Raw genomic sequence first — 24345 nt, forward strand, 5'->3', positions numbered from 1 at the left:
GGACCGCAACTGACTTGCAAATGTGTCAAGTTTGTAAAAAACACACTTTATTTTTAAGTACATTGAATTTCTGGCACAGAGCTTTTATTTTGAAGTGCTGCTTCCTGCTGTAGAGTGAGTGAGGAATGGACAGGTTCTTGACAGAGACAGCAAACTAGCTTGACGACATGGACAAATGCAAGTGTGATGCAAAATGTATTGAACTGTATGTACCTTGAACTAATGACAAAGGAGAAATCTGGACCCAGTGGCTGGACCTGTTGGGAACCACTGGTCTAGCCTATGTATATTAAATTTAAAGCCTATATATATCATAAAATTTTCCAACAGGCCACTGTCAGCCCCGGTTGATTTCCGATATTTTGCCCCCCTCTCCTCGTGTCAGTTGAACCCATGTGTTCAAGCTGTGACTTCATGACATTCCACAAAAACGAAATAATCTTACACATATCTTTCTAATTAAAACTTGACAGAAACAAATAAAACTCGTCAAAACCGTCTTGGTTAGTCTTTCCATTTTTCCAGCAATCACCAACTCTGTCAAAATAAATACTTACTTCACATGTAAAAATATGCTGGTTCTACCACGGTTTTTCCCCACTGTCTCTCCCTGTGTTACAACCCAGTATGTGTCTAGGGGTAAGGGAAGCAACATAAAACCAAACAATGAAGTGAATAAGGCAAGCTGCCGTTTATTCATACACAAAATAAACAATACAAGCTACGCTCTTGTAAAAAGCGGCACACAAAAAGAAAAACGCGCTCGCAGGCTCAGCAACACAACCCGGAAATCGGGCTTCACGAAAGGAACCTCGGCGGTAAATTACATTTAAACAAACTCAGGGAAGGGCGGCGGGTGACGGCAAACCATAAAACAATCAAAACAAAACTCTGACCTGTCACCAACAAAATAAACACCCCAACTAACTTAACTAACGGTGGTGGAAGGCCACCCAGAATAACAAAACTTAAACAAATCTGTCTGTCTGCTCTATGACTTACCTCACAAACAAAACAACACTCAAACTGACACCTATAAAGCTAGTGTATTATACATCAAACAATCTACGTGTGTGTACAAAGGATATGTGGCTAGGCTACAAAGCTAAATCCTAAAGCCCATAGATTCCCAAATATAACAACAACAACGAACAGATTACGGCAGCCGAAAACACAAACGGAGCGAGGCGGACTGCTCAGATTAAATCACAGCCGCCCTTGCTCTTGACTTCGTGCAGCCTTTAAAGGTTCGGACGAGGGGCCGGTGAAGCGGTGATTGGCCGGAACCGATGACGACAGCGAGGGGGCTGGCCAACCAGCAAGCGAGGGAACACTGAACAGCAGCAGAGGAGAGCGGGCTGGAGGCGTGGTCTGCCGGGGATTCCCTCCAGAAGAGCACACAATTAGACACACATAAATGATTGACAAGTGCTGGCCAAATAATTCCCATAATGACATGCACAGCACATTAAACACGGAAAATAAATGTACTAAGGTCCGGAGACCGTAACACCCTGCCTTACTGGCCGACTTTTTACTAGTCCTGTAATGTTATCCCCACCCCTCGCAGTTGCCGTCTTTTCTTCGCTCAGTTGCCTGCTCCCTCAGTAGACTGACCTCATGTGGCACATTCTGTACACTACAATACATCGCCTCAATACAGCATCTCTGTATCAGTTTAATGGAAAGGGAAATGTCTGTATTTTTTACGGTATTGAAAATTATTCAATTGAGATCTCTAAGTATTCTGGTATACTGTAATACTGCCCCAGCCTACTTTTGAAATTGTATTTAGAGTTTTTGGTCCTTCCATATGTTTTGTCTTTTTTCTTCTCAGAGGTGATGGGGACTGTCTGAATAATAACTCAAATGCAAAATTATGCAGCAAGAGGGAATTTTCACTCTAATGTGTGTTTTAAAATTCAGTGGCATCACCTCCCTACTTTTAAAGTGATTTGCCACTCTTGTCTCAGATGTTGCGTAACAATCTTTGAAAACCTGAGGGAAGATATGAATAAATTACTGGTGTGACTTGAGTTTCACCCCCCTGGTTGTATATGTGCAATTTTTGTAATGGAAAGAGAGTGCATGAATGGCTGAAAGCTCAAAAGAATGGGCTTGAGTCTCCATCAGTGTGGGTGATGCTGAGATCAGTAGCCTTAAATCTGAGGTGATGAGATCCAGAGAGAGATGACAGCTTATCCCTGGCTTTACATCAGTCACGCTCTATGGCATTTCTACACAACTGTCCTATAACCTCTCATCCATACACTGATGGTTGCCTCTCGGGGGCCATGCTCCTGGTGATTTCCCTCGAGATCAATAAGGATTGCTAAAGAGGGGGAACCAACACAGAAGCACGCAAACATAGCTACAGTTGAGAAAAGACTCTACTTTGATCAAAGTCTGCATCTCTCCCACTTTCTGTTGTCAAACTGAAGTGGATAATGGCTTCAAAAAGTTGAAGCTGTAAAACACATTTTAGTTTTTCCACAGGGAGTTAGTGCAGTGTACACAATCACTCAGTGTCACATGAAATAACAGTCTGTGTGGATTAATGTGTGGCTGAGCACAGCTTCCAAACAGACACCGCTCTGTCAATTTCCCAGTTATGCTGCATCTGTTTGAAACTTTCTGCTGAAAAGCAAATGGTGAAAAGTGTCAAGGCAAACATTGACGTGACTAATGTGTGTAACAGGGCTGAATAAATTAGGTTTGGTTTTTTTTGTATTTTTCAAAAATGTTGGACCTCAGTATGTCAGTGATGCCACGCTGTCAGCCTTATGTGTACTTGCCACAGTTTCATGTGGCTGTGATGGTTCTGCGGTGTCCCTTGATGTTAGTCAGACTGATGCTGATAACACTATTTCCTGTTTTGATTATGTGATAGTTGAGTCGGGAGGTTAATATACTTCCCCATCAGGACTGTCAACTTGTTTTCCTGCTGCCACCTGCTTCTTTATTCTGGTCACCCCCTCACCCTTTCCGCACTCTCTTAACTCTCCCTCAGATCATTTACCTTGCTTCACACAGGGTTGGAGTATCGTCGGGTCTTTGATTTGGTTGATGTTTAGGTATGTGAGAGTGGTGCCCGTGCCTAGTGTGTGAAATTTTGCGTCATTAATTGCGGTTCTTGTCTGGTTGGCAGGTGATGGAGTATGAGAACAGGATAAGAGCCTACTCAACTCCAGACAAGATTTTTCGCTACTTTGCCACGCTGAAGGTCATCGGTGAGCACGGAGACACTGAGGTTTACATGACGCCCCAGGACTTCATCCGCTCCATCACACCTAACGAGAAGCAGCCTGAAAGTGAGTCTCCTGTCTTTCCTTCCACTGCCTTTGCTTAGTCTTCATCTGGCACGCCTCAGTTCTTTTCTATGATTTTCCCGCTGTTTTCTTTATTCCTCGGGTCTGCTTCTCCAGACTCCAGATTTTTCAGACAGATTTTGACCCTAAATAAACCCTGGCAACCTTTCAGAGTTCATATTACTTCACTGGTAAAGCATTACTCAACATAGCCCCCTCCCCATGCTCCATCCAGCTACAGGGACACTTAGCACACGCTTGGCAGCTCTGGACTCATGACAGTCGGTATGAGGGGAGGCGGGGAGGGTGTGTGTGACAGGGCTGCCGATCACGCTGAGTTGGGGGACTTGCGACGCAGCAGTTGGTGTATCAATTAACAGGTTTAAACCAGAGCAGATCTCAGGCGTCACACATGGAGCAAGTGAGAGATATTTTATCTTCAGCCAATGGGAGGGCTGGGAAGTCGGGGAGCTTAACTTAGCATAGACACATTTCAGCACCCATCTTGTCTTTATCTGTCATTCTCTGGTTATTCAACACTAAAATTCATTTAGATTTGCATAACAGTTTATTGTATGGGAGTGTATTAGCCTCCATCACTGCCTGGGGTTGAATGCTCAGTGTGTGAGGACTGTTATATTCTGTGCATTCTTCCACAGTAAAGGAGGCACGCCTGCAGTTAGCACTTCATAAGGACTTAGCTGGGCCTGTCACATCTGCACTGCCTTCCCTGCTCTCCTCAGCACTTCCATCTGTTAACCTTGCCCTAGACTTGGCCTAGCTCGGCCCCCACTGGCCTTCCATTCTTAGACCTCATACCTCTCCTCCCCACGTCATGATTCTCCAGCTTTTCCTTTCTTTATTCTGCCTTTAGCCCTTCCAAACTGGAGTTTAAGTAATGATGAGTCGAGCTCTGTTGGATAAGAGAAGGTTCAGCAAAGCAGATGAAAAAGCCAAGAGAAACTGCAGTTTGCTTCATCAGCAGCCACTTCACTCTCCTCTCTAAAGGGTTAACTAACAGACTCCCTGGTCAATTAAAAAATAATGAGAGAGTCTCAGTTGCTGATTAGTCTGCTTTTGTTGTTTTGATGCTCTGCAGAATTTCTGGCTCATAGATGATGAATAAGCCATGGGCCTGATAAAAAAGATGGTTTTAGCCAACCTTTTTATTTCTACTTGTCTGTTTTTACAGGGTCTGGAAATAAATAGATACATAGATAGATACAACAACTGAACTGCATCCCAGTTCAGAGGCTGGATCCCCGTGGTCAACATAGCATCTCCAAATCTGATGCTCCAGCCTTACAGAGACTAATATTCATGGTCCTGTGAGGTGACCCTTCCTATCAACTCGTATAAAGAAATGTGAATTTTATGACTAGGATGCAGAAAAGATTGTGAATTAGTAAGGAATGCTTGGTAGACCAGTATTTGGTCTAGAAATATTGGCTTCACTTAGCAATCCAGCCCCTGAATTGGGGACCTCTTGATTGTGTTAGTGAAAGGATTATTGACTCTGCAGGAGAGGGTGGTAGGCTATTTTCAGAGGTCTCAGGTGATAAGGTTTTCCGTAATGCTGATGAAGCCAAGGTCAGTTTAATGAGATTATACTCTTAACCATCGCCCTCAAAGTTAATCTGATTTGATGAGACTGCTTCAGCAGGTCAGTGCTACTAGTCTTTGGGTGTGATATCAAGAGCCAGTGAGACTCTTGGAATATTTCATATGATATTTTAGCACAGCACGGTTCATTTAACAGATTAGAAGTGGTGCCTGACATAAGAGTTAAGAAAATAATCGCCTCAATAAGGTTCATTAGTTTGAATAATATTAGTCTGGAGGTAGAATTGTCTTTTTCCCGCAAAATTCATAACTCTTGTTTGAAGTATATTTGATTTAGTCTAGTAGACAGTGGGAGAAATCATATTTCATATCCTCTCATACCATTTCATATCATGATATCATGATATCACTCTGGCAGGGAGCAGAATTGTATTCAGCCACAAAACGAATTGATGTCTGTCTCCATTGAAAGAAACGACACAGAACAGTAACTAAGACAGACAGAGACAAAAGCCCAATGCACAGTGAGGACTACTCATTTTCAATCTGTCCATATGTCTGCGTCATTATTCAATGTGTTAACAACCAACCAAATATCCTGAGATACTCATTCAAGCAGCCATGTATACAGATATAAACCCTGCGCACAGTCGATCTTCTTGTGATGTTGAGAACTTTGTCCTAACTAATGATCAGAAGAGTCGAAGCTGAATGCTGGTGATTGTTTGTTTTAAAGAATTTGCAAAATGGAAATGGGTTGTTAATGACTATTATTAATCTCAAACACATGTCAGTGATTACGAAGGGTTCACTAATGACACCAAGTAAATACATTTGCTCTGCTTCATGCCAGGCATAAATCTTGATGCCCCTGCTGTGCAACTTGTCTGCCTCACATCTCCTTTGTTATAATAATTGTCCTCTAATGTGTATCTCTCTGCATCTGTATTTCCTTTCTTCTTTTTCTTTTTCAGATCTCGGCCTGGATCAGTTCATTCTGAAGCGCTATGATGGAAAGGTAAGAAGTGGGTGTGTGGGTGGTAAAAAGGATAGAGGGTCAACTTAGCAATCATGGAGGTCAGCAGCAGGGAGTTTCTGTAATTATGTCCTAGAAATGTTTCACCCCAGTTTAATAAATTCAGTTTGAAGTAACTGGATGTCATAAATATACTGTAAATAAGTGTTGCATCTCCCCAGAAAGCTGTCTAATAAAATATTATTAGAGCTTTATTTTCTGGTTTATTTCCCAGAATAGCCAGTGTCAGTAAAAAAAAAAAAAAACAGTTTATCTGCACAACAAAAAACACATTTTCTCACTAATCCAAATTACCTATGGTGGTGTCTGGCCGGGAAGATGATTTTATTTGCCAAAGTTTTAAAGGTCTTTCAATACACCAGCGCTTAATAGGAATTTTGTGAGCTTTAAAGCACTGAAAAATTTATCTTGAAATACAGTAACATTTCTATGCAAAAACAATATTCCAGTTATTACTTCCACCGTATACATTTGTTCTCAGTAGAAATAGTTCCAAGTTAAAGTTAAACATTCAGTAAAAATCCTAATTTCATACAGAAACCTTTAAGCAAATGACGCCTACACTTGATAATTAGACCTTATAATCCCCAGAATTCAGTAAAAGTTTTATCTGTTCATGCCTCGGATTTTAAATATGCATACACAGAGAGGGAAGTAAAAGAGAGGTTTTGAAAAGTGTGATCTTAATTCAGTGCAGTAGTGAGGGAACTGTCACTGAAATAAAGTGAAATTAAAAGTCAAAAATAACAAGTGGACAATACTTTCATTAGTAAATCAAGTATTACACAGCATCTCTTATTTATTTTAAAAGTGTCTTGCTGAACCCCAGTCCTTATGAATGTAATTTGATATGATAATTGTGAATAGTATCTATAAAATAATACTCTATGAATAACATCTATGAAATGCAATATAAATCAAAGAACTGCCACATTCATTCATCTTTGGGGCTCAAATGACATTGAAGAAACGGATAAATAGAACTGGAATGATGTATAAATTGAGGTGATAACTCAATGTCACGGAAATAAACAAATACTCATCAGGGGCATTGAGGTCACAGCATCGTAAATAAATGGCATATGGGAAGAGATGGTGGCAAATAGAAAACACCATTCTGTCTGCAAAGAGAGCAAAGAAAAAATGAATAGGAAAATCCCAATGATACCGTTGGAAACACAGCTGTGAGAGCTAGCTGGCATTTCTGGGTGCACTTTGTTGTTTGTTGGTGCATTTCTGTTGATAGCTTACCCACAAGCTGGTGTCACACTGAGTAACTTTCTAGTTTTATAGGAGGAAAAAAATATGAATGGCACAAAACATCCACATTGTATGTTTTGACAATTTGGTCTCCCTTCTGCAAAAAATTGAAGTGAATATGTTTTTTACTGTTTTTCTTTTCTCATGTTTTTACTTAAGCTCCAGCTCTGCCGTCTGCTTCTCATGCAATAGCTCATATTGTTTTCTAATCGCAGCAGACTAGAGCAGATAATCAGAATATCTTGCTTTCCAAACATTATTTGAGCACCCAAAGTTATGAAAAGAGGTTTAATTACATAGTTTTCTGCCTACGCAGTGATCCTTTCACTCTCTGCCTTCAATCACAAAGCATTCAGTTAGGTAAACCTAGCTCAGAGAAGCTGTGCTCTTTAACAGAGCAGCTCCACACTTAATCATTAAGAGGGACATGTACAAAGTGGGCCTGTCCAGTGCATAATGACCTATTTAAAGACAATAACAGCAGGTGAACTTTGCACAGGCTTGTCCCCCACTATGATCACAGGCTGACTTTAAAAGGAGCCGATCTCTGTGCTCTAAATGCTAACATTTCTCTGTTCACAGTCAGGGAAACAGAGCCCATCAATATAAATCACCAGCATCATTATTTTCATTACTGCTTTCCTTCCTTATTGATTTGTGACCATTACTGCCCTCTCACTGATCCCAGGGAGCATCTCTCACACCCAGTAGCCAACCATCCTCATTCATTTAGAGTTAGCTAATCAAAAGTGTGATGATTGTCGTTTCTAACCTCATTAGAGAAATCCATCAGCCACCAGGCTTCATATGATGATGAGTAAGTCTGTACCTCGTCTCCATTTTGTAGCCACACCAAGTCAGTTAGGCTAAAGAAAGAACTCTTTGTCACAACTTCCCCTTTTTACTGCCCGCAGCAACTCAGTAGTGATTTTTCTAAGCCTTATGTTCAGTGAAAGTCCCCAGAACTTTTATCCATCTATATTTCAAAAGCGTATTAACCAAAGAGCTTGGGTTATACGTTAATCAAAAGTAAATATGAAATTCGGCAGCAACCTGAAATCAAAATAGAACACTCCTCACTTATGGCCCTTGTCTACTTATGTAAATGTCATCCATATCTCCAGGCCTCGTGCTCCCTTTATTTGCCAGGCAAATCTGGACACATGGTTTTCTCTGATACTGCATTTAGCTTTATTGTCCCCTGAGATTTCCTTGCAACGGCCAGAGCGACCTGAGAGCTCCCCTCCCTCCCTGGCTCTGCTCAACCCCTTTTTTGCCCAGAGACACGTGCCTCCTCCTCATTGGATTAATGGGCACCCCTAGCTCATTGGAGGAGGAATAAACCATTACTGTTTCCTGTCAGGAAGCCATGAAATCTAGTTCACATGAAACTCAGACCTGCATAGAATTAAACATGAATGAAATTAGCCACGGCAAGTATAATGGCGCAATACCTGTAGTGTGTAAATCATGAGCTTGATGGAGGGTGTGGTGGAGTACAAGGGGAGCGTTTCAGCTGGGGGTTGGGTAGTAAGCTGCAGTGAAAGCTAAGGTCGATAGCAGAGGTGTACAGTATTATGTGAGAGTAACATGAGAGCTCTCTTAAAAGACCCCTGTGTCCCACTGCCCATAGTTTTATTTAAAAATAGCCAAGCCAACTGAGGGATTTGTCACATACATACAGTTTAGCAGCAGTTAAGAGGAAGAGTGTGAAGAGTTTACGTGCTATAAACCTCTCACTATTCTCTATTCCTGTCCCTCCTGCTGACACTTATTTGTTCCAGGTTCAGTCTGTATGTAAACATTACATGCTCTATAGGGTTGTTTAACTACTGATGTTCATATTGACTCATGCTGTTTGTTTTATATTAATTTTCCTGTCCATGGTAACACAGTTATTTTAGACGTCCTTAAATGGCATTGTTGTGTTTGCTCAGCCGGATGTTTCATTGCTCTCCCTCTCTGTGTTTTCTTCTCCCACCTCAATCATGTGGGCAAGCTTTCTCCTGCTGAAATCTTATGTTGATGTGACCTGACGTTGCCATTGTGAACTGTTGATTATACTCTCGTGCTCTGATCAGTCATCAGTCTCATTCACATAAAGAGTAATCCCTCCATTTTCTCTCTCTTCCCTTCCTCGTGAATAACCATCGTCCTCAACTCCCCTCCTCCCAAAATCCCTACTTTTTCTCTGTCTCCTCCCCCCCAATCATTCCATCTATTGATCCCCATTCTCCACCCACAAATTCCCCGACCCTCCTCCTCCTCCCCTTCTCTTCCTCTACTCTTCTGTCTCCCTCCCTCCTCGTCTCCTTCCCGTTCTGCCCCTCCCTCTCTGCAGGACTTCTGGCAGGTATGGGGTGTGTGCCGAGCAGCATGTGTGCACCTGAATGAAAAACTGCACTTTGTAGCCTCTACCTTCTCCCTCCTTCTCGTTTCTCCTCTTCTTCTCTCTCACTCGCTTTCTACCTCTATTACTCACTCTCTCACTCCTCTGTAGTTATATGGAGGGCTTAGCTATTCACTGTTGTTAGTTCAGGGGAACAGCTAAGTAAGTAGTTTTCTCCGTATTTACCACATCTCAGCTTCAGCAAGTGTGAAACCGGAGTCACTGCCTCTGTTAAGTTTGCGACCACTGCGGATAGGACAGCAGCCAAAGTTTGCATTAAAGTGTATTATGTCTAACAAGAAATCAGTAGACTGGTAATAAAGTGTTGAACACAGCCTGAGGGGGGGAGTCAAACAGAATGCGGATGGAAGTAGAATAAAGTACCACCACTGTATTTTCTCATAAAATAAGGCAGATTATATCATGGCCACAGGAAATACCTGTTTCTCATTGGCTTGTGAACAGATTAACCCCAGTGTGCAAAGGCACATTTTCATTGTCACCCATTTTTAAACAATATTTTAAGATGGTTGAAGATTTGTGTACAGCTTCCTTTAATGCCTGGGGTTAAGTGGCCATGGTATAAGCACAATAATACACTCTAAGATGTCCTTATATGGAAAATAACAAATTTAATTGAGGAAACATCACTCTGCTTTTTCAACTGGGCCTTATTTGTTAATTCCATACACCAGGACACTCAAATTGCTTATAGCTCCTACATAAATGTGTATAACTTTGTTCATTTGAGCATTACTTTGCTCCTAGTTCCCAGCGATGCTCCAAAATGTTTCACCAGAGTGCACTGGAGAAACCTTTTGCGATTCAAATGCTTCCGATATACACATTTATGTTGATAAGTGTAAATAAGCGAGCCTTGGCCTATAAGCTTTACCTACTAAATGATTTGGCCTTTAAGCAGGTCTGAAGGCCTCCATCAGTCAGGATGACGTGAAGATAAGCCAAGTACAGCAAAGGGCAGGTTACAACCTGTGTACTGTATAATGACGGGGAGTGTCAAAAGCCGAAGCAGGCACGCACCCCATTGTGTGTGCGCTTGTTTGCAAAGCCGATCTCTTTACTGTTATCGAACAATGTGTAGGAGACCTCCCCAGCGCCCTTTGTATAGCTTGTTGGATGCAGCTGTGTGCCATGCCTTACCTGCTGAATTATTGAAAGTGAATACTTTATACTTTGCCTCTACAGGGATTATTAAACACTGCAGCGCTGCTACATAATTTACACACTGCTCAGTGCTTCAAAGTAAAGTTCACATACATTTAGAGGTAAATTTTAAGAGTCAAGTCTTGCAAAGCTGAGATGCAAAGAGCAGCTAAAGTGAGTCATTTATAAGGAACTTGGTGAATGCCAAATCATAGCAGTGCTGTTCCCCTGCACTCCCTCTGTCTTGCTTTATAAACACACCTTTTCTCCTTCATCCCTTCTAAGAAATATCAGCTCTAGCTTTCCACATGCTTTGGCACTCTAGCGTTTTTCCCAGCATGCACTGCTCTTTTGCCTGTGTCTCACAGAGAAAGTAGCTGGTGGTGGCGCCCCCTCTCTGCGCATGGTGGCCTCACAGAGTGGTTTTTGGACCCAGGAAATGGCTCTGTTAGCTAACGTCAAGGCTGTATTGATGTGCTTGATAGCCTTCACAAATCCATCCTCTGGATTGTCCGGATGTCAGTGCTGCATGATATCTGTAGAGCATGGTTTAGAGTCACTGAAGGCAGGACATTTTAAAATGTATCCAAACTGTTCCTACATTCCTTGGCCCTCGAAAAGCAGCAGCGTCTTCCATGTGGCCAGCCACGAGTGAGAGCGGACACCTGTCACTCAGAGGGAGTGTAAAGGGGGGGCTTGTCCAGTGGAAATGGGCCTCTTGTCACACCAACTGTTGTCATGTTCACTCTTTTTGATTTCTCAGGAAGCTCCCAGGGGCCGCTGTTTGGGCTGTCACCACTGTATTTCTCCATCTTCTCACACTGTCTTTGCCCTCTCTGTCTGTGTTCATCTCTATAAAAACTCACTCACTCTTTCTCTCTTTCTCCTCTCCTAATCTACAGTATCAGAGGTTGGTTTGTCTGTGCACCTGGTCAGCTAATTTGGTTCCTCCTCTCCCCTTGTGAGACAGCTGCCAGTCCTCAGCGACTGAAATTTGTTTATTGAGCGTTCCACATCAGGGTCCATTATTCTGATGGCGCTCCCAGAATAATTACGAGTTATTAACAGTACACCTGCTCTGCTGCACTTACCCCTGGGACTAGAGGTGGAAAGCTAATACATCAGTGTTCTCTCCACCCACACACACCCGCCCACGTGCAGACTGTGCTGTTTTGGTCCCACGGTACTTTCAATATACAAGTAAAAAATGCTCACTCTTGACCATCAGAGTGGTCAAGAGTGAATTTTGGTTATGTGTTTGTTTTCTGTTGTGTTCACGACGGAGGAGGAAGTAGTGTAGAATCCGTAGTGTGTGTGGTTTTCTGCACTTACACACTGAGAGCTTTCAGCCACCATTCAGAAATGTCAGGTGTACACCCGGGTTGACTCTACCCCTCTAGCAGGTCATTCTGAATTCCCCTTCCCCTGAAACTCACGTCTTTCATTGTACCTGTCAAAGTGACAATAACCCCAGAGCTGCCCCATCACACAAAGTGGCATAAAGGTACTAATCCATTTTTAATGCATTTGTCTCGCCCCCCTCCACCCTCTATTTCGCTCACTCTGTGCTGTTCGTCTGTCACACTGAACACATCTCTCTTTAAAAAAAAAAAAAAATCAGCATATCCCCACTGGTGTTGCGCTCCAGTACACCGAGTTCTAGCGAGACTCACCTGTGCAAAAGATGAGAGGTCGCTCGGGGACAGGCATCACTCAAGCGGACACACACTCACCACACACGTGAATGCATAGTCAAAGAGAGCAGGGGCAGATTTCCTCTTTTTGCAGCTTGAGCTTTTCATCTTCGGTGGCAGGGCTCAGCCTGGACCCATAAATTCCTCTCTTTGTTGTGGCACTCAGAGGAGACCTCACAGACAACAGAGTCATATGACATTATCTGAGAGAAGTCATTGTGTCCTTTGTGTGATAATTAATATTTTTAAAGCTTTAACAAAAACTATGTGGCTTATATCCGCTTCTTTCATCATCCGCTTTCCCTTTCTCCCTCTCTGCAGTTATCGGGGTGTCTGCAGCTGCAGTGTTGGACGGGGTCACAGATCTAATCAATAACAAAGCACTGCAGCTGGTACAGTGGTATTAGAGAGGGCCAAGTCTAAGCTGCCATCAGCTCCTAAGCCAAGCCTTATGGCCACACAAAGTGCTGGCGGAGCAGCATAAATAACAGAAGTGAAGCTAGCAGAAAATGGATGGGTGGCACATGACATAATTTTAGTATCGAAATGTCCATGTTAGAAGACTGCAGTATAGTGTGTTGAATTATGTCGCATCTCAGACAGCAGCCTGTTTTCAACAGCTGCTTGTTTTCTTTTATTATGACATAATGGCATCTGAATTTCAGAAATGTGTCCCTTCTCATTAACACAGCTGTGACGAACCCATCAGTGTCATGTGATTGTTGTGATTATGTAAAGTTGTTTATATCCTATGTTGAGATGTAAAAGAAAGCTAACAAAATGGAGAGAATTAATCATTTGTATAGCACCTCTCTAGTCTTCTGACCACTCAAAGTGCTTTAACGCTACTTGTCACATTCACCCATTCACACACACTCACAATTTGGGGTTAAGTATCTTCCCCAGGGATACTTCAACACATGTACTGAAGGAGCTGGGGATCAAACTATGGATCCTCTACTTAGTGGATGACCTGCTCTACCTCCTGAGCCATAGCCACTCCACCAGAGTTGCAAGCAAGCCAACTAAAAATCCACTCAGATAGTATTTTGCTAGTGATCATCAGGGAGCAAGCAAGCTAAGGTTAGCCAGCTAGCTGTAACTCAGCTACACTGCACAGATCTGTCATTGGTCTCTTCATAATCCTAAAGAGCTATTTATGTAGTCCAAGTTTTCAAGTGTGTCACTTCTTAATGGTGTGCTTAGAAAGTCTCTTTTAGGCACTGGTGTGAAATGAGCAGAAAGAGATTCAGCCTCGTTGCATGCATGCCTCTGGCTGTGCTTGACTCGTATTGGTCTCATTTGTTGGACTCTTTAAGCTTGGGCTAGTTTAAATTTGGCCAGGGCAGCTATTGGGCTGCTCTGTCGCCTGGTGCACTAGAGAGATTAGCCCCGACCAAACCCCTTAACCCTGTCTGTGTGTGTATATGACAGCGGTACATTTGACCGCCTTACCGTCAGCACTGTTCAGCCAGCAGCTCTGTCAGGACTGTGTTTCTGCCTCAGCTCACAGGCTAGTTGGGCTGTTCAGTCCATCATCTGGACACGGCCCGTGGACTTGGCCATAGTGTAGCTGACACATGTGGACATGTATGAGCACATGAGCAGGCTCGAGGTAGAGATTTGAAAAGAAATCATGTTCACATACACAGACAGCTAGGAAGTTGACACTGATCAACAGACACACGCGCTGACAGACGAGGCGTTAGCTGTTAATTAAGTTGAGTGCTGCAGCAATTAGATTTACAGTCATTTGAAGATCAGTGCTTTGGGAAAAATCTAAGATGGGTGTTAAATACAGAGTCCAATGAAGCTGAGATCCTTTTAGTGACTGCAGCAGCATATTTTTATAGGCGTAATATCCTTTGGGAGGATGAATCAAAACTGATGAGACTAAACTGATGAGGCACAGAATCCGGGAAAACAAGTAACCTAATAGGAATCTTTTGTAAGTATAACATTTATTTTGAATGTTGCCAGAGCATCCAACAGTGTACAACTTCAGTGGAAAGCTGAGGTTTGCACCACTAACAAAAAGATGGAGGATGAAGGGGACGCTAGGACATGGTTTTACAGCAGAGCCACAGGCTCCACAGAGAAGGCTTAAAAGCCAAGGTGAAACCCACAGCACAGCTTGATATACACACTGCCATCCGTCTGTGTCTGCTTGAGAGTGTGCAGTGTTGCATCATACATTTGTTGGAGAGATGTACAGTATGATAGCGCAGTGTGTATGTGAGAGAGAGCAAGAGAGTGAAAGCTATACTGTCAGCTCAGCGCTGAAGTCTGTTGCTGCAGAGTGGGATCCCAAAACAGAGAATTGTGTTCTCTCCTGACTGGGACACAGGCTGCATCAGAGTAGACTAAAAGCTCTGTGTTTGTGTGTTTATTGGTTAGTATGCCCAGACACACTCTGAGATCTCTTTTTTCATCAGCTGCATATGCTGTGTGATTCCACTCTTTGGCTATTATTTTTGTATATTTTCCTTGAATGTCATTTTTGCATTCTGAGGGGGTGTTTTTGTCCTTGACCCAGGACACAGAAAAAATGAGTTATTATGCCTAATGTGCTCTGTGCCTCTGTTCTGATCATTATAATGAGGCCCAGTGTGTTTATGTCTCTCATGTGCGCAGTTGTGTAGCTGTCTGTGTGGGCGTGAGTACGTGCCTGCCCGTTGAAAAACACACTTGTGCGGTTTTGTGTGTTTTCTGTTTTGTGGACTGGCGGTAGGAGTCTGGCTCACCTCAGGCCTAGAGGGCTTTCTCTGTGTGTCATTGTTCTAAACTCAGTGGCCAGAACCAACCTTTGTTACTGTCGCCCACTCTCACTCTTCTCACTATGTCTTCTTTCTATATGTACATGGCCGTCCCCCGTTGGTATTCTCTCACACTACTACACATTGCAAACACCTGAATTCTTATGACTCCAAGAATGAAAATTTTGCCTTTTGTTATCTCTCTATCTCTCTCAACTGGTAGCACTGCTCCAAAAATAACATTTTTTCTCTCTCACCTCCCCCTCTCTCTCCCACTCCCTTCTCCCCTTATACTGTAAATGTAGTCGCCATCAATAATAAATGTTGCAGTAGAAACTACTATTTTCTGTATTTGCATCAGTGATGCGTACGAGTCAAGATAGACACAAATTGGAGACAGTGATATATTTTAGAAGCTCGTACCAATTGTCTTTAGAGGCCATTTTACAGTCTATTTATCATGAGGAGGGAGTCGGCTCATGGGGCAAGAATTTGTCATGAAGAATGTCATGTTATTTTATGATGGGAGATGCCACCAAATTTTAGTATTCAGATATGTTTTTTGCAGTGCATTAATTTTAGTCTGTGTCCCTTAGGCGAGAATATGCCACTTGCTTTCATTTGCAATGTACATGCAGCTTACAGCTCTAGTCACTATACAGACAATAGGTATAAAGATAGTTTTAACAGCTTTGGTAGTGGAGCTGCATCACTAAGTATTTTGGGGAAATCAGTCTTTACTTACAGGCTGCAGAAACAGCAAGACATAATTGAATTCATAATTTGAGTGGTATCCCCCTGTTGTCTTGTTTTAAGAAAGATGCTGTCGTGTGTGTGTGTGTGTGTGTGTGTGTGTGTGTGTGTGTGTGTGTGTGTGTGTGTGTGTGTGTGTGTGTGTGCATGCGTGCGTGCGTGCTTGCGTGCGTAAATTTGAATGCACATGAATGTCTTTGTTGTTCAAGGCCCTGCTAAAGACAGCAGAGGCCACGCTGTTTTCTAACAGTTGTTTCTCCTCCTTCCTCCTCTGAATTGGACCTCTTACAGACGGAGGTAACTCCACGTGGGCTCAGCGTGGCCCAGCCACCTCCCCTCTCTAGGCATGCTCTGTCCGTCTGTCCACTCTGTTTGGTGGAGCGTCCTGTAGATGCTGTCTTTCAAGTCTCTATCACTGAGTGTGTAGTGTGCATGTGGTTAAGTCACTCTTTCATGCAATGCTGTGAATATACACATGCTAACAGAAAACCGTCAGTTAACTGTGCGTCTGTGTGTGTGTGTGTGTGTGTGTGTGTGTGTGTGAAAGAGAGAGCTAGAGTCACTTTGTTTTTAATGATTAATACATTTGGGTTGTGTTACAGATATGGTTAATCAATAGTGTGTGTTTGTGCTACAGTCTCTTGTGATGTTTCTCTTCTCTTTATGTCAATTTCACACTGTGAGTACAACCCCTGGTGGATTATGTGTTTTGTACTGGAACTGACCACAGACTAATTGCTCGTCACTACCACCCTCACCTGCCTGTACGGCTTCATGTGTATGCAGCATTTGCATGACTGTTATTGTAATAAACTGTCTATCTATTATCATCCTTATGTACCAGGACTGTTTTTGATGTGTGTGTGGAAGTACAGTATGTGTTCACGTGTCTGTGTTGGAGCATAGCCAGTCTCTGATTGAGCTTCACTCTCACACACACTTGCTTGCACACACACAAAGCCACACCTGGGACAGCTGTAGAAGCCATAAGGGTTGTGCTGAATCATGTGAAATGTTTTAATATAGTTTCTTCCTTCTTTTGTTGTGACCTAAATGAGCAGAAGATCGCCCAGGAGAGGGAGAAGTTTGCAGATGAGGACAGTATCTTTTACACATTGGGAGAATGTGGCCTTATCTCCTTCTCTGACTACATCTTCCTCACCACTGTGCTGTCCAGTAAGTACACTGTTGAACTGTACAGACTGCACAGAGATCTAATGGTTCCTATATGACTCATCCCATTCAATCCCACATCCTTAAGATCTTACACACTGATCACAAATCACATCCCAAAAAAGATCTCTTCTGCGTCTCTGCTCGCTGCTTTTTTACTGCGCCAGTTAAGACATAAAGTGAGAAAGAGAAATTTTCCACTATGATATTATTATCACCCAGGTTAAGGTGCTTTCAGCCTGTTCAGTATGATCTCCAGTTCTGTCAAAGTTAATAATGTGTGTCTACTAAGCTCGCAGCCTTCACACAAACAGTTTGCTTTAGCTGAATCTAGCACTGGTGGTGGATGCAGGGAGGAAATTTCGCAAGAAAACCTCCTTTGTAAACGTGTCAAGAGTTCACGATAATGAAAATGAAGCTCTGACTCTTTCCTCTCCAGTGCCTAGTAAACCCATATCCCCAAGCTTAGCGCAACCATTTATTATAATCCGTTCATATGGAGAAAGTCTCTGGGGGAAGTTTTCAAGGACAAGTCATTTTTAAGCAGACAGGACAGCATGCCTTATGGTTGGTTTCAATCCATTTAACATGGCCACGAAAATAGTACAAAGGAGGACATATTTTGCCTAACAGACGCACACATTGGTTCAAGACTCACAGTGGTACATATTTACTGCTTTTATACAGTCTGAATCCTTTGTCAGATAAGACTAGATTAATCTTTAATATTTCCCTCAAAGGAGTTGGGTTGCCAAAGCAAAATATGGTTATTGTAGTGTGCGGGAGTAACAATGAAGCATTGAAAACAATTTTACAAATAGAGGTTATATAATGTGGAGTGTAAATATTATTGTTTGGCTCTGTATTTCATCACATGAACAGTGTAGAAACTATAGTCCTTGTACACAGTCAATTGTCGATGTCCAAAAATGGTCAAGATTTTATAAATTAGGGCTACATGATATGTGGAAAAATCATATTAGGATCATTTTGACAGATGTGATTGTAATATGTCACAATTTTAGGTGGAATGGTAAATTTTGATGTTATTTTGCCCGGGAAACTATAAAATAAAAATGATGATGATGTAATTTTTGCTGAGCTCTGTACCCAACAAGCAATCTACCTTGTGTCTGCAATATTGCACTTAGCTCCTTTGCAATTTCGATGATATTTTGATTAATTAAATCATTATGTTAACAAAGAGCATGCATAATGGGAAGATTCACAATTTCCCCGCGGGGATCTATAAGATATTTCTGATTCTAATGTACCAAAAAAGCTTAAATATAATGGCATAAATGGTTACGTGAAATTGTAAGTGCTACATTTGAGAAGTCAGTATGTGTAGCAGTGTGAAATGTATACAGTGTGGAAAAGTTGCACATGTTATCATCATCTAATGTTATACTATTCAAGGTTTAGGATTTTGATTAGATATAATGAATGAATGTATAGCCCATAAATTGGATATACAAAATATACATTGCATTAATTCTGCAGAGGGCCATGTGTTTCTTCTATAAGTATGCAAATTGTATCGTCGGGAAGAAAATGTCAGTATGTTGCATTAATTAAAGACAGAGTGTGTCCGTATATAAAACTCTGAATGGAGGCACTGTTTCTTCAACCATGTCGCATTCTTGCTTGTTCTGTCATTATCAGACTGTGGGTGCTGACACCGTGAACCGAGCTTTGTTATCCTCCTGTAGCAAAACACAAATTTCACTGACTGTGATCACATGGTCCTTAAAGTGAATTGCGTGTTAATAGCAGAAGTACAGCAAAGGTCATTTGCAGAGGGTGTACACAGATTAGGAAAAAAACAGTGAAGCAAACAGAAAATCAGATATCATTAATGCAAAGGTTGTATTGCAGATTAGCTCATATAGACAGTGCAGGGTCTGGTCACTGTGCAGTCTGATGGCAAAGAAGAGCATCTAAGGGGCCCTGTGTAGCACCACTGCGGGGTGAGATGAAAGCTGGGTCGATGGAGTGTGACATGTCGTTTATTTATCCTGATTTACTGATTTCAGTATGTGTTTTTTTTGTGCCCTGTGGTTTCCAGCTCCCCAGAGGAACTTTGAGATTGCTTTCAAGATGTTTGATCTGAACGGTGATGGAGAAGTGGATCTGGAGGAGTTTGAACAGGTAGGACTGTGATCACTCAGTATACTCATTGATGGTCTCAGGGTAACTTGCAAGAGTGATATGTTTCTTTAATAATCCCCCTAGAGCACCTCTATTTGATGATAGGACCACTGCCAATGTTGAGGTTTTTAACTTCACCTCTTTCACAACGACAGAGGTCATTAGAGCTCTAAAAGGATGGAATCCAAGAAAACCAGCTGGTTAAGATAATTTAGAGCCTGTCTTAAAATGGGCATTGGAATTTAAAGCTAAAGCACTGTGTCTTATTTTAATCTAAATGTATCCACCAATAAAATCCCTAAGGACTGGAAAACCGCCTTTGGTCAAAGGTCAAAGTCACTGTGACCTTGATTGTCTCATTCTCAGAAGGCGATACCTCGAGTACCTTAAGGGAATTTCTTCACATTTGGCACAAATGGTCACTTGGACTCAACAATGAACTGATTGGATTTTAGTGGTTAAAGGTCAAAGGTGACGTGACCTTGCATTTGTCTGATTCTTGTGAGCACAATATCTCAAGAACACCTATTTAACATAAATGCTCAGCTGGACTGGTGGGCGAAGGTCAAAGGTCAAAGGTCAAGGTCGGTGTGACCTCACAAAATATGTTTTTGGCCATAACTCAAGACAAAACTTCAAACAAATGTTTAAAGTGATGACATTTTAAATTCAAAAGGTCAAAGGTCAGCTTCACTGTGACATCTTCTGTGCTGCTGGGGGGAAATGTGTGTGAAGCATCCATGTTTTCACAGTCAAGGATGTGAACTATAAGAGAAACTTGCCTGGTACACTGAGGCATACAACCGCAAAGCCGTAATTCTAGTTTACAAAGCTATTGTTGGGAAAATTCCTACCCACTTATCTTGTCTTTTGAATATGAAATAGGAAAATTACAATCTCCATTTTTGTGACTTGTTGTGCACAAAGTCAGAACTGAATCAGGAATAAAAGCTTTTAGATTCCCTGCCCTACAGCATGGAACAATCTGCAGAATAATCTCAAGCTTCAAGACATGTTAACCTTGAATGTGTTTAAAACCATGGTGAAATCTTTTGAGCCCTGGCCAGGCTGTCTGTGTGCAACTGCTGTATCTGATCATTGTACTCAATTCTATGTGCTTTGTGTACATTTTATTTGTTGTTGTAACTGTGTTGCTGCTGTACTTCACCAGATCTCCTGTGTAAAAGAGATCTCTGATCTTAATGGGATGAACCTTCTTAAATAAAGCTAAAAAAATGTTTTGATTAGCAGCACATCTTGCATATAGCAGCCACACACAGTCAACATATTGAAGGAAACACAAGGTTAAAACAGTCAGCCCACACATTTGGACCGCGCTGCATCTACAGTAGTGACTGATTGCATTACAGTAACCAGTAACACACACTGACAGGCTCTAAAGCTTGGTCCCTGCATTGATGTGCATCGCTGTGACATTTTCTCAGAGGGAAAAGATAAGTGCTGTGCTCTGCACTCTGTGATATATCATTATCTCTGTCCTGCTGGACCTGATAAGGTTAATCATATACAGTATTACATATACAGTGTTATTCAGATGGAGTTTTTTAAAGTTATACTTCACAAGTCAGATAATTAATAATAATTAATCTTATTTTTGTGTATAACTGCTTTGAAGTAAAATCCTCTATATTTTAACCTGTAATGGATTTATTGCTCCATAAAGTAAATAATAACAAGTACTTCTGAAACCTTGCCTACACCCTCATCCTTGTTGACAAAGATTCCCTTTCTATCCTTAGGTCCAGAGCATCATTCGTTCCCAGACCAGCATGGGCATGCGACACCGTGACCGCTCCACCACAGGAAACACCCTGAAGACAGCTGGCTGCAGCTCTGCCCTCACCACCTACTTCTTTGGAGAGGACCTGAAGGGAAAACTCACCATCGGCAGCTTCCTGGAGTTCCAGAGGATGCTGCAGCATGATGTGCTCAAACTAGAGGTAACGAAAAAGTAAAATGAATGAGTGGATGAAGAGTGGTATGAGAATTTTCATCTGTTGCTTTATCTATTGGTGCTTTAACGAAATACTAAATAAATAAATAAATCATCATCAGTTATGTGGATATAATGACTAAGTGGGTCAAGGCAAATAATAGACAGGCTAGGACAGTCTGGTAAGTTAAAAAAATACACCACTTTACTGTAATGCAGCCTTTAAAACCAGGAAAAGACAACACTAAATTAAGATATCCAAAGTCTTAGACATCTAGTCTCATCAAGATATCAATACGATAACAATATCTTGCTATATTGATATTGATGTACCATTGCATACAGTCATAATGGATTCATTTGAATGTTATGGCTTTATTGTAATCTCAGATCTTAGTCTCCGCTGCACCTATTCAGGGACTACACATTAAAATTGACAGCAGTCTCAGAGGAAGTAAATATTACTGTCCCTGTTACAATGAGTCCCACATACAAATAAACCCAACAATGTTCAGGAGCCAGGGGAAAAGCAAGGAAGTGAGTGATAGGCGAGCGTTATGCACAATAGAAAGGAAAACAAGGGCAGAGGATGACAGAAGCGCTGTGTGGATTGTCTGTCAGCACTGGTCAGTGTCACTCTCTGAAACCTGTGACAGTTAAGTATAAAAGCCATCGTCTGTCTCCTCCTCAGACTGACAGCAGCCTCCCCCTCCCCTGCCACTATAGTAACAGCAACTGATCAGTGTTGTTGAACATATGGTTATTTGAATCTATTTAATTAGCGTAGGCAGCACCTTACTGATAAACTGAACCGTCATCTGAGGCTCCAAGAATAGGACTGGAGTCGGAGCATCTGCCAGAAAGAAAGCTCTATCTGTCAGGTCTTAATGATACTATAACGCTCAGAGAGGGAAATCATAACACCACGGATAAGGTTGACACCAACATGGGTAATTTAATTCCTGAAGTCTCACGTGCTTGCCCTCACTTTTCTCATTGTTTGCTGAGCCTGCAGCTCACCTCAGGCCATATTTCACCAGCTGTAGCTGTTTTTTTTTTCAGGGTGCTCACTTATTTTCTCTTATTCTTGTTTCTATAACTGTCATATCCCTTGTTAATAAATTCCTAGTAAAATGGAGATTACAATCTGGTTGCAGAGCACAATGTATACACACTCATGCTGTCTTAATTAGGTCTGTATGTCCATGCATGATACACAGATGTCAGAATAACCAGAGCTACTGTCATTCACGGTGTCCGGCCTGTAACTTAACTGTTTGTCTCACAACTCTCATTGTGTCTTTTTTTTAGCAGCAGCAGGCAACTGTTTACCGCAGAAAATAAGCTTGTAAAACCCACTGTACACTGTCTGCTCATGACGACATTTAAGGTGACTTTACCTCACAAAAGGTAGACCCTCTGCGGGTTCATGAATGGTCAGGTCACCCCTGAAATCTTTACTCCAGGCTTATTTTGGCTTAGTCATGAGCTGCCTCTCACAAGTGAGATAAATTAACATTTTGAGAGGTCGGCACGTTCAGAAAGAAAAGCGGGGAGGGAGCCGCGTTGCTGTCGGAACAGCCACGGACATAAACCGACTGGATTGACCTGACACAGCCAAGGCCCGCTTAAGCCATGCTCCAGTGGGACATTGTAAAAAAAAAAAAAAAAAAAAACTGCACATGCAAATTTAATGTCACCAATGCCGGCGCCTAGCATGATTCAACTTGAAGCCTGACGCCAGTATTTGCTGTTTCCCATCTGCCCGTGCCCTCCTCCTCTTATTCATTTGTTTGTCCCTCTGCACAGCACTCAATCTTCATCTGTCTCTGTCCCCCCCCTGCAGTTCGAGAGGAACGATCCTGTGAACGACAGAATCACTGAGCGACAGTTTGGGGGCATGCTGCTGGCCTATAGCGGTGTCCAGTCTCGTAAACTCAAGCTGATGCAGAAGGGCTTGAAGAAGATGTTTAAGGATGCACAGGTAGATAAATCTGAGTGCACTTACTCATGCCGTCATAGAGCTTTGAGATAAGTTATTGGTACTCTGCAGTTATATATGGTGCTAGATTGGATGTCGTGGAGTGTTTTAACTAATTGGCCTACATGCGAGAACGTGTGACAGACGGTGTGTGCCTGAGGGAAAGGGAGATTGTGCTGGGACATTGCGAGAGTGAGACCGACTGGAGGAGAGGCAATACATCACTGGGAGTGGACGGCACCTTCAGAGGCTGACGTTATCCACCTGACAGACACTCACTCTCTCTGACTCTTTTACCTTCCATTATCTCTGTTTGTGGTGACCAAATACAGAGCAGCCAGTTCTTAGCAGGAGGGCATAATTGCTCCAACTCTCTCCGAGCTCCTTTATTGAACCATTTTTCTGTCAGTCTCTGCAGTCTCACAATCTCTGATTATTTTAGGGTTTGTCCTTCTCCTTGGAAGCTCACCTTTCCTTTCTTATTCAGTTTACCTATTATACTTGGTATACTTAATTTAGTTTACTTCAGCTGCATGTTTTCTTATATAAAAGAGTTTTAACTTTCCTTTCCATAGACATTTTTTCACCAGCCACCACCACTTTGCTCTAAGCAAGTGAAATGGCTCCGCTGGGATTAACCAAACTGAGGAAAAATGTAAAAATATTCAAGATGTAAAGGGCTCGGAGTTAGCTTCAGTATATTCCTGTCCCTTTCCTATTTCCAGTTCTTTGCATGAACTGTGGTTTCATGCTGTTCTTTTTCACTATAATGAGCCCCATCAGTCAAACGACTGAAGTTACGCCCCTGCATATCGTATCCCCAGAAGTGTTGCAGCAAAAATACAACCCCCCTTTTCCCCCCTCCAAAGATAGTAAAGCATCACACGAGCTATGATGGAACATTTGATGGTTAAATGCAATGTTTAGCAGAGAAAAGAAAACAAAAAGCAGGGAAGGTGCTGTTCCTCCCAGGCATGAGAAAAAGATGAGACTGGTGCTGCCAGAGTTGTGTCTCTCTAAGGAATTGAACTGCAGTAAGCATCTCTCTCTCTCTTTCCTTCTTTCACTGTTTACCGCCTCTTATTCCATGCCGCTGTCTGTCTCTCAGCGTTGGCATAACCTGTAATGTAAATGAGAAAAGTGTTATTTACAGCCTGAGACCA

At 42.1% G+C, this 24345-nt stretch overlaps 1 protein-coding gene across 1 annotated transcript in view; it reads left to right on the plus strand.

Annotated features, from left to right (window-relative positions):
• The window catches only part of micu1 (mitochondrial calcium uptake 1), a 37334-nt gene that overhangs the window by 8087 nt on the left and 4902 nt on the right, over window positions 1-24345 (plus strand). The window contains exons 4-9 of the mRNA XM_033613887.2: window positions 3149-3311; window positions 5846-5889; window positions 16985-17099; window positions 19165-19247; window positions 21008-21208; window positions 23048-23185. Of these exons, the coding sequence (XP_033469778.1) occupies window positions 3149-3311; window positions 5846-5889; window positions 16985-17099; window positions 19165-19247; window positions 21008-21208; window positions 23048-23185 (744 nt within the window). The remainder of the gene's footprint in view (window positions 1-3148; window positions 3312-5845; window positions 5890-16984; window positions 17100-19164; window positions 19248-21007; window positions 21209-23047; window positions 23186-24345) is intronic.

This window comes from Epinephelus lanceolatus, chromosome 17 (genome assembly GCF_041903045.1).
Source record: "Epinephelus lanceolatus isolate andai-2023 chromosome 17, ASM4190304v1, whole genome shotgun sequence".
Lineage (NCBI taxonomy): Eukaryota > Metazoa > Chordata > Actinopteri > Perciformes > Serranidae > Epinephelus > Epinephelus lanceolatus.